The following is a 14198-nucleotide window of genomic DNA, read 5'->3' as shown; positions in this document are numbered from 1 at the left end:
TCACTGAAGAGACAATTTGCATTTTTCTATCCTCAGTCAATCATAATGACTGTAAGGCCATGTTTACACGAGCGTATGTTCATCCTGAAAAAAGCAGACGATTTTTCATCTGTATTGTCATCTGTTTTTATACATCAGCAGTTATTAAAATTTATAAAGACTAAATTCAGTTTCCTATGTTAGTAATGGCAATGTATCCAAAAAAATTGGATGCTATACAGAAAAGCTGTATGGGATACGATTTTTTTTTTGTGCACCCATAGAGTTCAATAGGAGAGTCTCATCCGAAAAAAGTAAGACACTTGTGCATGTTACGATTATTTTTTACGTGGATATTCAGTCCATGTAAAAAAAAGTAACAGCCCTATTGAAGAACACCGCTATGAGTGCTGTCGTTTTTTTCCACTATGGACAGCACTCGGACCGAAAATACAGTTGCATGAATGTACCCTAACAGTATCAGAATTGCAACCATCATAGAATTTCGCTAACATAAAGAACACCAAAATAACAGAAAGCCTCTTTCAGAAGACCATGTTTATTTTCATAAATGTATGTAAAATTACATATAAAAATAAATTAAATTCATAAATAAGGATTGATTAATGAATGCAAAAGCCAAAAATTAAGACTTTCTGCAGAAAAGAGTTCTTATTTTTCCTTTTTGTACATATAGTTCTGGTTTCCCTAAAAAGGTTGGGTGGAGATACACCAAACTAATGTATAATTTAGAGCTGTACAAGCTGCGGTGAGGGAACACGCTGCACAGGGGCACACCTTCGCCCAGGGCATTATGGCAGATTTCCAAAAGTAGCAGCCATTTTACATACACAGCCACATAAGACTTCAAGCTTTTACAGTCATGTTGAGACAACATAGCCAGGTCATCCAAATCACATGTTCTGGCATATTGCCCAAAAACATCACAGTTAATTATGGTCACTCAAGCAAGACTACCACAGATATACTAGACAGTTGTTAAGAGGCACTTAAGATATGTAGAACTTAGTGAAGTGTTTCTCTACGCGAGGTTGTAAGAACACGTTGTTAAGAAAAATTCTCTGCATTAGGTTTTGGATGCTAAAGATCAAATTTCCACTTACATTGAATATGATTGTGCAATTTTTCCTCTATTTGTCCAGTGTTACAATCTACCACTTACCCGTTGCTGCCTAATTTGATTTAATGCTTCCGTAGTGATCCGCTTAGTCTGATCATCCCATCCTGAACCACTCTGAGAAGAATATCCACCACCTTTAGATCCTTTACGTAAACGCGGAGCATGGATGGCTTTATCAAGGGCACGCATTTGGTCAGCAAGCTGAAGCAATCTACAAAATACAACAAAAAACATTTCCAGTTTAGATTTCCTATTTGTCAGACATAAAGTCAAGTCTGCTGGTCGTTGCATGGCCATACTTCCTGTAATAGGAATCACATGGTTGTCCCATCATTCTCATCTCCTTGATCAAGCCTTCAACCACCTCCATTTCCTCATGGGCTCCCCCAAGACAATCTTCCAGTTCTCTATTGCGTGCAAGCTGACTTCCATCTCCATACTTTAGTTCCTGGAAAATAAAATGGCTATACTATTGGATATGCCATTACTAAAGTGATACAGGTTAGTGTTGTGAATATCCAAGGCTAAGTTTCAGTTCATTGCCTTAGCTCTGAACCTTAATACCCACAACAAAGCATAGTTTAAGGTTATGAGCACACAATGTTTTTTTCAGGAGGACTCCACTCCGAAAACCGCCTAAAAAAAAACGCTAACTAAACATTCAAAACTACTTTCTGTTCACATGTTCAGTCTTTGGAGCATCTTTTAACCCCTTCAAAAGACGCCAAGTGGTTAAAAGAGGTGACCTGACCATTCTTCAGGTGTTTTCCGCTCTAAAGATGCTCTATACTTTACAATACAAGTCAATTGGAAGGCTGAAAAGATGCCCAGAAGCCTGTCTTGGTGAGCGCTTTACCTGTATTTTTACTTGAAAAGATGCTAGCGGTTTATTAATTGTTAAATGAAGTAAAAAAGAAAAAAAAAAAAAAAGACCCCACAAAAATGCTAGTAAAAATCCTAAAAAAAAAAAATTGCTGGGGATCAAAAACAGCGAAAAAAAATGCTAAAACAAGACGCTTCTAGGGGAAAAAAAAAACAAATGCTGGTATTTCTCGAAAGGTCTTCCTCTTTAAAAATTTGGTGGGTTCACCCGCCTGAAAAAGACGTTGTGTTCACAAACCCTTACCCAAAACAAAGGCATCTACAGCACCCGCTTCCCTTGAGAATAAAGTTATTGGCCATTTTGAATTCAAACATGCCCATCGGCCAACTTGACAGAGTGGGAACACCACCATGCACATTGGATAGTTGACTCGTCCTGCAGTAATCAGCACGTTAGACTGATATTTATATGAAGTGTATGGCAAGAGAGTGAAGAATAAATCATACTTTATGGATACAGTTATTTTTCAAAAGAGCAATAAATCATCATCATCCAAAAATTGTGTGTTATACTTTAAAAGGCATATTTAATGTTTTCCACCTTTGGGAATAATTTTCTTTTCAGACTTTAAATGCACATATTTTTGGCTACAAAACATTTGTTAATCATTAAAAATGTTGTTTGACTTCTATAGCTTCTGTGTTGTACCATCTATTTTTGGCTACTTAATATGTTAACTGAGAATGCGTCAGTGAGCTTGTTCCGATGGTCCTATGGGAGAGTTTCTAATTAATTTTGTCTTTTTATTTTTTTTAGCTCCTCTCAGGTGATTTATGTCCATACACCACATCAAAGTTGAATGTGCAGTGAAACAGGCAGCCTTTAAAAGTTAAACGGTGCAACATTTTTAATGAAACCAAATAGCCAAAAATTTTTTATCTACAAATACACTTAAAAAAAAAAAATAAGAATAAAGTCCCCAGAGACAACCCTTTAAGATACATGGAGGTTTGTTAGTAATGCTGCCATTGTCTACAGATGAAAATATAAGTAATACTATGGTTTTGTCACAGGGATGCTGCGGCAGAGTGGGGCCAGAAGATCGCAGCGTCTGGTTACAAGTACATCTGAACTCGTTAGTTCTGCTTCACCTTCCTATTAGCAGTTCAGGTTTTCCTTGCTCTGTTCTTGCAAGGGTTAAACAGTCCTGTTTGTCTCCTGGAGCTCTCTGTCTCTTGTCTCAGCTGATCTGACTTCATCAATTCCCTCTGGTTTAAATACTCTTGTCCAAACTTCAGTTGTTGCCAGTGATAGCTTGCAACTACCTGGTTTGGAGCTGGAGGAGTGAAACATGGTTGCCGCACCGGGTGAAAGAACACCGCTAGGGATCCTAGGAAGCTCAGGGTGACCCAGGGCAAGTATCAGGGGTGGCCCCTTGTATTCTTCCCTAGTCCCAGAGCTTCCACCCCTTCCTGTCGCCCTGTCTTGCTTTGGGTAAAAGCATTACAGGTTGTTTTGCTAGAGGCTCTGTGGACTTTTTTCAAAGACTCTGAAACCAGAATATATGGTCCAATATAAGGACAGTACTGTATAATATAATGTCAATGTCCTCAGGATTAACACAAAAAAAAAAAAAAAAAGACGCCGACATCAAAGATGCTGCAAAAACGACTGTAGAGACTCCAAAAAAGACTCTCCAGGAAACGCATGGCAAGCTGAAGAGTTTCCTGAAGTGTCTTACTCTGACAAAACTCTGTGGGTACGCCAGCGTCTATAAGGCACCGTGTTCACATACCCTTAGACTAAATTCTGTTAGGAAGGTCATGCTGCAAAATAAGAAAACAGCACCATTATATACACAAGTTGCATATAGTATTTGAGGGCACTGGATATATTAACGAGGCTTTAAATAAATAATTTAAAGACAAAAAGCATGAAATATGTGCCCCGTAGCTGACGACTAGTACCATCATGGCTGTGTAGTGCCCTATCCACATTAGATTTGACATATTGCCTATACAAAGACATTGGAATAATAAATTATATTTTGGGGGGCTATGATATGTAGTAAGGTACCGTGTAGATGTAATTAAATTAGCTAAATAGAGCAAGTGAGAAAATAACAAGTTACCATTTAGAAGCTTGGAAATCATTGTTCCTAATTTTGCTTATCCCAATCCAATATCGTGCAATTTATTACACAACCAAACGATAAATTATATAACTATATTTCATGGCATGAACTCGCTCTACAGCTACAGGTCTTGATGGACATTAAGCTGCTTTTGGATGGTAAATCATTATATTCAGCCTCTGTAATAGGCAGGTATGGGCTGTATTCCCATATTTTCAATTCTTTCAATTCATACAGTAAAATCTCTTTAGAGGACTATCCACAATAGTAAGGAGGCGGTCATCTCAAAAAGGGTGGCAAGTATGAATATTTGTGCTAGAAATAAAAATCTAACAAAAGTCTGGGGTGGTCTTCTCAAAGAAGTTAACTTCTTTTCAGGGCTCGTGCTTACGACCATAAAAATAGGACAACTGCTATCCATCGTTTTCACGGATAGAACTCTTCCTCATGTTATTCTATGAGGCCGTGCACATGTTCGATTTTTACATCGGACTGAGTCGGTCTGAGGAAAAAAAGAATAAAAAATTTGCAGCATACACAGTTTGCCTCGAGAGAATTGGATGGCACTCGCCCATTAAACTTTATGGGTCCGTGGAAAAATTCTGACCGCACTCAGATGACATCTGAGTACAGTCCGATTTTAACGTACTGAGACCATATAGAGAGGGTGGAGAAACTTTTTGTTTTCTCCTCCACCAAGAAAATCGGATCACACTCTGATTAGAGTCTGATTAGCATAATTGGACCGATTTGCTCTTAGATACGTTGGAAAGGTTTTACTATATGGGAACTTGGAGCTACGTGAAATAATATATGTGGGAATTGGATTATGATGATAATTCACTATCAGAATCAACTAATCTGCTGCCAAATGGCAATTACAGTTGCTCATTCCGTTGCCAGGTAGATGTGGCTGTGGCTCCAAAGAGAACCTTAAAGGGAACCTGTCACATTGGACATGCAGTCTGATCTATGGGCGGTATAGTATAGAGAAGGAGAAGCTGAGCAGAATGATATACAGGTTTATTGGAGAAGATTCAATATAATTAGTATTTTATTTATTGAAATCCCTGGTGTGTATATGTATATGAAGGCTTGGACTGGCCCTCTGGGAACAGGTGAATCCCCCCGTGGGCCACTACATGCAGACAAGGGCTGTGTCTTGTCGTTTCATTCATTTAACAAACTACACAGTTTATTATTATTATTATTATTATTATTTAGATGCATAGCTAACTTTATTAATAAAGGTAATTTAATATTTGCAAGTCCCTGAACAGTGGGTCCCAAGAGTCAATGTTACTCGTGGATCCTTGGCACCCCAGTCCGACACTGTGTTCATGAGTCCAGTGGGTGGTCCTCCTTAGTGATTGACAGCCAGTTTTGCATGCACAGTTATAGAGAGAAGACTGTCAATCACTGAGCAGGACCACCCACTGGACTCCAATGCAAACAAACACCAGGGATTTCAATGACTAAAATGCAAGATATACTGTAACTCTTTTCACAAATATGTATATCAATCTGATCAGCTCTTCCTGCTCTATAACATCCTGGCTGCGGATCTGATACCATTTTCAACATGACCTGTGCCTTTCAAAGAGAATCTGTCAGCAGGTGTTTGTTATGTAATCTGAAGACAGTGTGGAGGTAGGGGTTAAAACACAGAATTCAGCAATATGTCATTTATTAAGCGGTTTGCTGTTATTTGCTTACAATGAAGGTTTTATCACCAGGACCTCATCACTGCTTGGACTACACTAGTGAGAGCTAGTCTGAACACACACCCTCCTGTGATAAGCAGCTCACTGTCTATAGACTATGTACACAGAGCCTGGCGTGGGCGGGGTTAGCTTTCTCAGCTCTGCTGTATCCTACATCTAAAAACCCTGTGTCACAACCACTGCACCCAGTAAACTAAGTGATACATTGTTGGATTCAGTGTCTCTTTTCCTACATTATGCTGCTCTCAGATGAGGTAACAAAAATCTGCTGAGATTCCCTTTAACTGTAAAAAATCATGTAGTTCCCGTTCATAGACTTCAATGACGTTTTATATGTTTGTGAGCGCTATACAAACATGGGATTTCTATACGTGTCCAGTCGCCTACATTATCAAATATGATGGCAGTTATCTATTTCATATATTTTAGACTTCTTGTTTTATGAAGATGGAGTACATACCGGGGCTGCAATCAGCTCTGCACGGATTAAGCATTCGGAAATATGCTGAAGCATGTCTTGGACGGTGTTTGAGCGACGGGACATTGTCCCAGTTTGCCTGAAAAACAGAAAGGTGAATAAATGAGTAACTTTTGAATTATATAGGGTAGCAGCCAGGCCATAGAGCCCGAGGGGATCCTGGCTGTATGATGTTTGTATGAACAATATACATACATTGCTATGAATGAACATATTCTATCTATTCTCTCCACACAAAGCTGCCCGTAATGAAAACAATGTCATGGAGATACCAAAAATGCCTTCCCTGCAGCAACACTTATGAGAACAATGAGTGGTTGTTGCTTTAAAAAAAAATAAAATTATATCTATATGTAGTGCAATTCTTTAATATGTCCTCTAGTAGTCGATGAGTTCTATAGTCTGGTGCACATAATCTGGAATCACATCAAGAAGCAAGCGAACAAGCAGAGAGAACTAATTACTCCACATAAATCCAGTTTTAAGTCGACAACTCCCAGCCCAACCACATTAGACCCGAAATGAGGGCAAGGACGTTGGGCAAAAATGCACCCATTACAAATATGTGTGAGACCGACCTTTGAAAAACAGCTTGATAGATAAGTAACTTTTGGACACTTCATAGTCAGGCCCCATTATTCCTGTACTAACGGAATTTTACAGAATATTAACACTCAGTTACTCTTTAATAGACTGTGCCATGCAGAGTATACCCAGTCATAAAGGCTTACAGCATAGAATATGCAGCACCAATACTTGTATTTAAAGCGAGCCTGTCACCTTGCCCCATCTAAACATCTACCACAGCATTAGATGTCCCTGAAGAACTCTTTTTGTTTGCTAATCCAAGATATTATATATTGTGCCCAGTTTAATCTGCCAACTGGGCGTTGACAATCTCCCCTTGAAGAGATCTCTCTACCCAAGGCTACTCACAGCAAGTCCTTTTTGCTTCTTTCATTCTATCATATGCATGTGAAACAGAAGGGCTGTCAGAATGTATGCTATACTAAAAGGAAATTATTCTGCTAGATTTCAGTTATTATGTGCCAAATAAATATATTTGGTCTATTTTGTTCTGACATGTATATATATATAAAACTAAAATTCTTAACTTATTTGAGCTCTACAAGTAAAATCTATAAAATTTGCATAGACACAAAATTCCTATTTTGTTTTTTTTTTTTTGTAAAGGGAACCTGTCAACTGATTCATGTTACCGAAACTGTAGTGAAGATCTCAGACCATCTCCTGCTTTCTAACCATCTATATTTTACTCTGAAGCGCTGCGGCACTTTAGGGAAAAGCTGAAGATGCGATGGAGACAAGGTAATTGGTCCACGAGGCACGTCCTTGCCATCTTTTCCCATTTGCCCATCTAGACTGACAGGTCTCTTCCTATACACACACAGGTTAAGTTCATTTCAGCACTGCGGACCAGTCACATCCACAATTTGCAGACGTGACTAGTTCTATGTGCTCATCTGCATGGTAGATGGGTGCAGGAGCTGTAAACTATTTGCATGCACTAGTCTAGTGCGTAATTCAGACCAGACTTGTAAATGTAGGAATTATTTTCACACAGACCTTAGGCATTCGCCCATAGGTAATAATTGGTCTATGTGTAGTCCATTGCATACATGGTTAGCAACAGACTAAAAAAATTTTGAGAACGCACCCATAGGCACAGACCCATCAGTCTAGCTCAGTGGGCGGGGAGAAGTCAGCAGGAGCCTTCCCCTTGGACTAGTCATCTTGTCCCCAACCATACCTTCAGCTATGATTTTCTCCAAAACAAGCCAGAGTTAAATACAGATATTTAGCATGCCCAGACCCCTCGCTGATTTATATTGCCCTTGGTTTGGTTCCTTTTAAATTCCCATCATTGGCATAGTAATGCTTCTAGTGATATCTGATAATCAAATGCCCTTGACAGTGCCACCTCTCCCAAGCGTCTGTCAAATGCTGAGAGCTTTTAATTTCTTTGCCAGAACAAGCCATTTCTTGTCTGGTATGGGTGGGTATGGGTGATTTCATGTGTGCAGTGTCTCAGCTTGTAAGCAATAATCTTTCCTTCAACAAAAGAGTAATTATGCTGACTCACTGAAAAAGGTGTGCGAAACATGGATACACGCATCAGAGGAAAAGTCCACTTGTTATTACACAACTGGATTACAGCAGACCAGCCTAGGAAAAATGTAAGCTATCCAAGAGAAATGTGTAGTCTTAATGTTACAGCAGACAACCCAGAGAAAGGAGTGGTGCATGACTAACTCAGACGCTAGACACCAGTCAGGCCTTTATCAGCAAACTTCATTGTATTCTGTGTGAAAAGCCAAATCTACCTGTCTGACCTCGTCAGATTTATTATGACAGACATTTATTCCAAAATGAGTTCACTAGAGCTAATTCACCCATGTCCCATACAAAACAGCTGTGCCTCCTGAAAGAGTCACCTCTAACACCACTGGGTCCAAACTTGTAGACTGCTTATGACCGGAATAGAAATTGGGTACAAATATGTAAAGACCCGCTGAGTCAAAAAAGTTCCCATAGAGCTTTTATGGTAATGGGGTCAGTGTGGGGAATACAGAGTCCCTGCTTTGTAATAAAGAAGAGAGAACACCATAGACTAATGAAATGTATAGAGAAAAATGAGAATCATATATACTTTAACTGTGAGACCATAGCATGATCATATCAATTTTTTGACCTGTTCTTAAATTAAATGTCACCCTCCTACTTGACAACTAGGTTGAATCTAGGTTTGATATAGGAGGATAATTTTTGGGGTGCTGGAGTGGTAGTCACATGAGAGCCCTGGAGCCTAAGAGGCCCAAGTCATTTTGGCCCATACTAGAAGACCAGTTGTGCCCCAATAGAAATTTTTGCATTGGGGTCCATGAGCTTCAAAGATAAGCTACTGGCTGGGCACAAGATAAAGTAAATGCATGGACTTCATCCAAGCTGGGATCAGTTCTGTACTACTAAATTAATTGTAACATTTTATTAAGTCTGATAGAAGGATAAGTAAGCTTGGTTATCCTTACTTGTAACGTCTACTGTATAAAAACATATCCCCCGAAGCCATGAGTGGTTCGCATTCAAGGATAAAGTTAGTTGACCAAACTTATGTGATTTTATGTTTTATAGTGGTGCTTGCGCTAAGTATAGACTTAAGCCCAAAGTTTATGATTCTACAATTGTGTACCACATCCAGCAAACCTATCCAATTTATTACAAACTGCAACTACTAAGCAACGCCTTCATTAAAATTAGAACTGTAATCGGATTGCCCTCTATGGGCATCAATGTTGTGTAAGCCAATATCTTTTAATACTTTTCCTGATCATGAAAAACTTTGCTTCTCAAAGTTCAAGCAACAATGTAAAAAGGCCCCACAAGTACAGTCGTGGGAAGGAAAAAACAATACCAGTTTGTAAAAAAAAAAAAAAGATACTAAAGAATGTTTTTAGGAAAAAAGTTCAGTTCTCAAGTTTGCAGGTACAGCATAAGAGAAATCCAGATATACATTACTGTCATACTAAGGTGTACACTCTCCAGCGTTCTCTTCTATAGGGCTTTCAGGATTTTTAGCCAAAATATCTGACATTAGTCTCCGTACTCATGGTGGTCAGTCATTAAAAAAAAAAAAAAAATACCAGGAGTTGATTGAAGGCAGTTATAAAAGACAAAAAGTTCTCTTCTGAAGTCCTGAGTCAGTAAAGTTAAGAGGTCTAAGGGGTAACATTTCTCCTTGTGGAGAGTGACATACCGGATCTGGCATGTCAAGGTAAGGAGGCTTATTCGCCGTGCAATGCTCCTCTGGGAAATTTAATATGCAAATTGCCTCTTCAGAGAAAAAGAGGAGTTGAACTCTATAGCACCACCTATTGGTAGCAGCAATCCTACAAGTCACAATCAACCCTTTAATGAGTCGTGTAATATTGCATATTAAAGTTAAGAGGTCATTCGACTTTATTTCATCTAGGTGTTGAGGAAAGATTGTTGTTCTGGAGGGCACCCGAGATGCCTGAAAGTCTATGGGCCCGGTCATACAGCCCAGTGTCATTGGGAAAATTCTTCCTGTCACCCACTACCCTCTCTCACTACATAAGTCAATCACAATGAGAGGATCCACCCTTTTCACAGCTTCTCTGTCCTTCCAAGAGTCATACAGAGCACAACTTTCACCCTAATTTATGGCCTACAGCAGGGGTGGGCAATTAATTTTCCCAAGGGGCCACATGAGAAACTGGCACTGCTTTTGAGGGCCGAACCAGTCGGCTGAACTTAAAGGGGTGGTCTGAAACCAAAGGTGAATTTCATACTAAACATTTATCTAAATAATGTAATTTTCTAATCTTTTTTTATATACTTCAATTGAAAATTCCCTAATATACCCTCTCCAGTCTGACTTCCAGTCTTTTTTTTTTTAACCTCCAATGGCATTTTGTTTGGAATACTCACACAGGACGTCATAAGGTGGTAGAAGCTGTGGTCACTTCCGCAGCTTCTGCCCCCTCCATGAAATGAAGTGGCATCAATTATGTCTGTTTCAGAGGTTGGGCTAGTCCCTGCTCTACTGATAATGCATCGGTTATAAATTATGACCTATGGACAGTATGAGCTCCCGGCACTATATTCCTTTGAATGAACAGTAACAGTGCACTCCCTTGCTGGCTCTAAAGAGAAGTGATGAGCCAGCAAGAGAGTGCGCTGTCAGTGGAAATTGTAAGGACACCACGCAGCAAGCAGGGACTAACCCAGACTCCGAAACAGAGGTCACTGATGGTGCTTCGTTTAAATGTGAGGAAAGCAGCGTCAGTGATCGCATCCTTTTCCCCTTGATGACGTCCCATGTGAGTATCCCAAAATGCACTGGAATTCTCAACGAAACATCATTGGATGAGAAAAAACAAACAAGAAGTTAGAGTAGAGAGGAAACGGTAGGGAATTTTTAATTGAACTGTACTAGATAAGTGATTGGATTGAATTAAATAGACATTTAGTATGAAATTTACCTTCTGTTTTAGGCCGCCCCTTTAATTCTGCTCAATATTAATTTTATCGCTTTATAAAAAGAAGGTGATTATATGATTACGTTTACACGAGCGATGTCATGATTGTCATCCAGAAAGGCAGACTATTTTTATCATCTGTATTGTGATCCATTTTTATATATCAGAAGTGAATAAAATGTACAAAAACAAATACAGTTTCGTATGATTGTAATCGAAATGTATCTGTAAAAATCAGATGCCATACAGATGATTAATATGTGATTCAATTTTTTTTTTGCAAACTCGGACTTCAATAAGTGAGTGTTATCCGATACACAGAAGAAACTGGTGTGTGCTGTGATCTTTTTCACACGGATATTTGGTCTGTGTTAGGCCACGGCCCCACTATCAGTATTCAGTCAGTATTTTTTCTCAGGAGTGGGTGATAAATGCAGAACTGGTGACTTGTTTCTATTATATCTTCTATTATTCTCTGATTGTTTCTCACCTGGTTTTGGCTCCCACTCCTGAGGAAAAAATTCTGCCAAATACTGATAGTGGGGCCATGGACTTAAACTGTAATCTGAATAGCTCAATTGCAAAGCATTGCTACTAGTCCTGTCCGTGTGAAGTCAGGTTTATTTTATTTTTTTCACGAAAAGCACTAGGACCGAAAATACAGTTGTGTGAACACACCCTGATAATACTTGCTACAATAAAGTTTATCATAGCAAGCATTGGCAATTGATCAATCAATACATAAATTGGGAGCATGTGGAAAAAAAAAGTTGTGTGCCCACCCCTGTTCCACATGCATAGATCCACATCACATGTGGGGCAGGATGTAACAGGCAGGTGGGGGGATCTTTATTAAAGTCTATGGCTGTGATAAGTCACAGATCACAGCAGGGAGCATTGTGAGGAGCTTAACACTTACCTCACCTGCACAGGACATAGAACACAGCGCAATAACTCAAAAGCTCAGTGTAAAGGGTGAGGTAAGGGTTAACCCTCACTCAAAGGTGGAGAGGCAGCAGAGTATGTGGGGTGCAGTTTGGGGAGCACATAGAATATCCCAGGTGAGGAGGGGCACTTCACTGTTGGAGTCATTCACTAGGAATACAAATGTTCTCTCCGATCAGTCTGAGCTGCCAGGGGAAGACTCAGTAAGCTGCAGATAATTAGCTGCTCTCACTGAGTGTAAACTGCGGTCTGAGAAAGGAGGCAGTGCTGTGCTGTGAACTGATCAGCACAGTAGACACAATGTCAGCTCCTAGCTGTTATTTTATACCATGGGGCTCAACTTAGATGTCACTTGCCCACTATGTGCAGCAGATGGGTGTAGTAGTCCAAGTTTCCCTCTTCTTGAACACTCCTGACCTGAAGACATTACAGTAGCTCTGCTCTGCAAGCAAGGAACTGAGCATCCCCACATCCACCAATGAGAAGATGGCATCCACAGGGGGGCGGAGCTACAATCAGAATGCTGAGTCTGAGTAAGATAATAGCTCAGGCTTTCTCCTGCGTCTGGCTGACTGTGTCAGCGGGCCACACAGAAGCGGTCAAAGGGCCGGATGTGGCCCGTGGGCCACAGTTTGCCCAGGTCTGGCCTACAGAGTGGCAGTCCTAATTCAATGTTGGCATCCGAGGAGGAGAAAGTATTTAGCAGCTTCATTTGGTTTTGCTGTAAAATCAATAGAAAATGAAAAGTAAGATACTGGGAAAACAGAAACTTCTCAGGTATATTATCATATACCTTGAGGCTTTCCCCAGGAACAGGTTTGGTGTACATCTCTGGAATGTGCTTTCACACAATATACATTTATGACTGCGAGCCATGGGTCTGCTCTAACAAAGCTGTAGATATTGCACTTAGAAAAAAAGCTTGTTAAAGAAATACTAAAAGAAAGGAACTGGTAACATAAACCACACTGGAAAATAACAACAAAAATCGTATCTACAGGCAGTATTAAATAGTTAACATTTCCTGAAAATAAATATGCAAAGTCTGAATGTACACCTGCTCTGAAGAAATTACAAAAACTAAAACGCGACAGAGATGAACCCTTACCAGAAAGGGATAACAATCAGATTGGTAATTTTTAAGTTGATATCGATTGATTTTTCCAACACTCTCATGAGTATAGGTGCCCCAAACAAAAGACTGTCAAAGATGAGGATCCATCATGTCTGATTTCAGACTGCCAATTCTTTTGCTCTCTAAGGTGCTGGCAGTGTCTCTTTCATAGAGAACACAGGAGCGTTCGGTTGAGCGAGCACTCCTGTGTAGGCGAGATATGGACGAGATAGTTACAGGCCAAATGACCGGCCAAACCATTGCTTAGCTGAGTAGTCTAAGGTGTCTGGGACTTTAGACTCTGTTCACACTGGCACTTATCCCACCTTAAAAGAAAAATTATAAGGTGGCCAATATGTGAACACCACATCTACCTTGGGCATGCTAAGCAACCAATATTTATTAAACTTTGAAGATATAGCTTATACAGTAGGTACCACAATACAAAACATTTGTTCATAGGGTGAAATTATTTTTAAGCTTGCTTAAAAATAATCATTTTTGGCAGCGCATCATCCTGTGTAAACATGACCTGTGCAACTGAAAACCACAGCCTGTGCACACAGAACAGTCTACTAAAAATCTTCCTGCAAATCAGAAGCACAGTCGGCTCATATAAACAGACGATTAAATAATTGGAAATCATGAAGCAAATCGGCTGTCTTCTTTGGGCTTTTGGATTGTGCTGTTTTTGAAGGATTGGCAATTGGATTTTAAATTTACCTGACCCCTTTGTCTTCAGGCAAAACTGATCAACAAGTCCAGTGTGAATGCCAGAATCTTCTGCGGTCAACATGGGCCAACTGATCCACTGGGAGGAACTAAGCCCATCCTCCAGA

General features: G+C 39.8%; 1 protein-coding gene across 4 annotated transcripts in view; it reads right to left on the bottom strand.

Moving 5' to 3' along the window:
• Positions 1 to 14198, bottom strand: part of DSP (desmoplakin) — a 53067-nt gene that overhangs the window by 26999 nt on the left and 11870 nt on the right. For all 4 annotated transcript variants that reach the window (XM_073678734.1, XM_073678733.1, XM_073678735.1 and 1 more), the window contains exons 2-4: positions 6262 to 6358; positions 1420 to 1568; positions 1163 to 1331 (exon numbers count right to left, since the gene is read on the bottom strand). In XM_073678734.1, coding sequence (XP_073534835.1) covers positions 1163 to 1331; positions 1420 to 1568; positions 6262 to 6358 — 415 coding nt within the window. The remainder of the gene's footprint in view (positions 1 to 1162; positions 1332 to 1419; positions 1569 to 6261; positions 6359 to 14198) is intronic.

This window comes from Phyllobates terribilis, unplaced genomic scaffold (assembly GCF_046119375.1).
Source record: "Phyllobates terribilis strain yellow unplaced genomic scaffold, ASM4611937v1 Scaffold_4__5_contigs__length_816908805, whole genome shotgun sequence".
NCBI classification, from domain to species: Eukaryota; Metazoa; Chordata; class Amphibia; order Anura; family Dendrobatidae; genus Phyllobates; species Phyllobates terribilis.
Note: the sequence above shows the minus strand (reverse complement) of the source record. Positions and strands in the feature narration are given on the sequence as shown.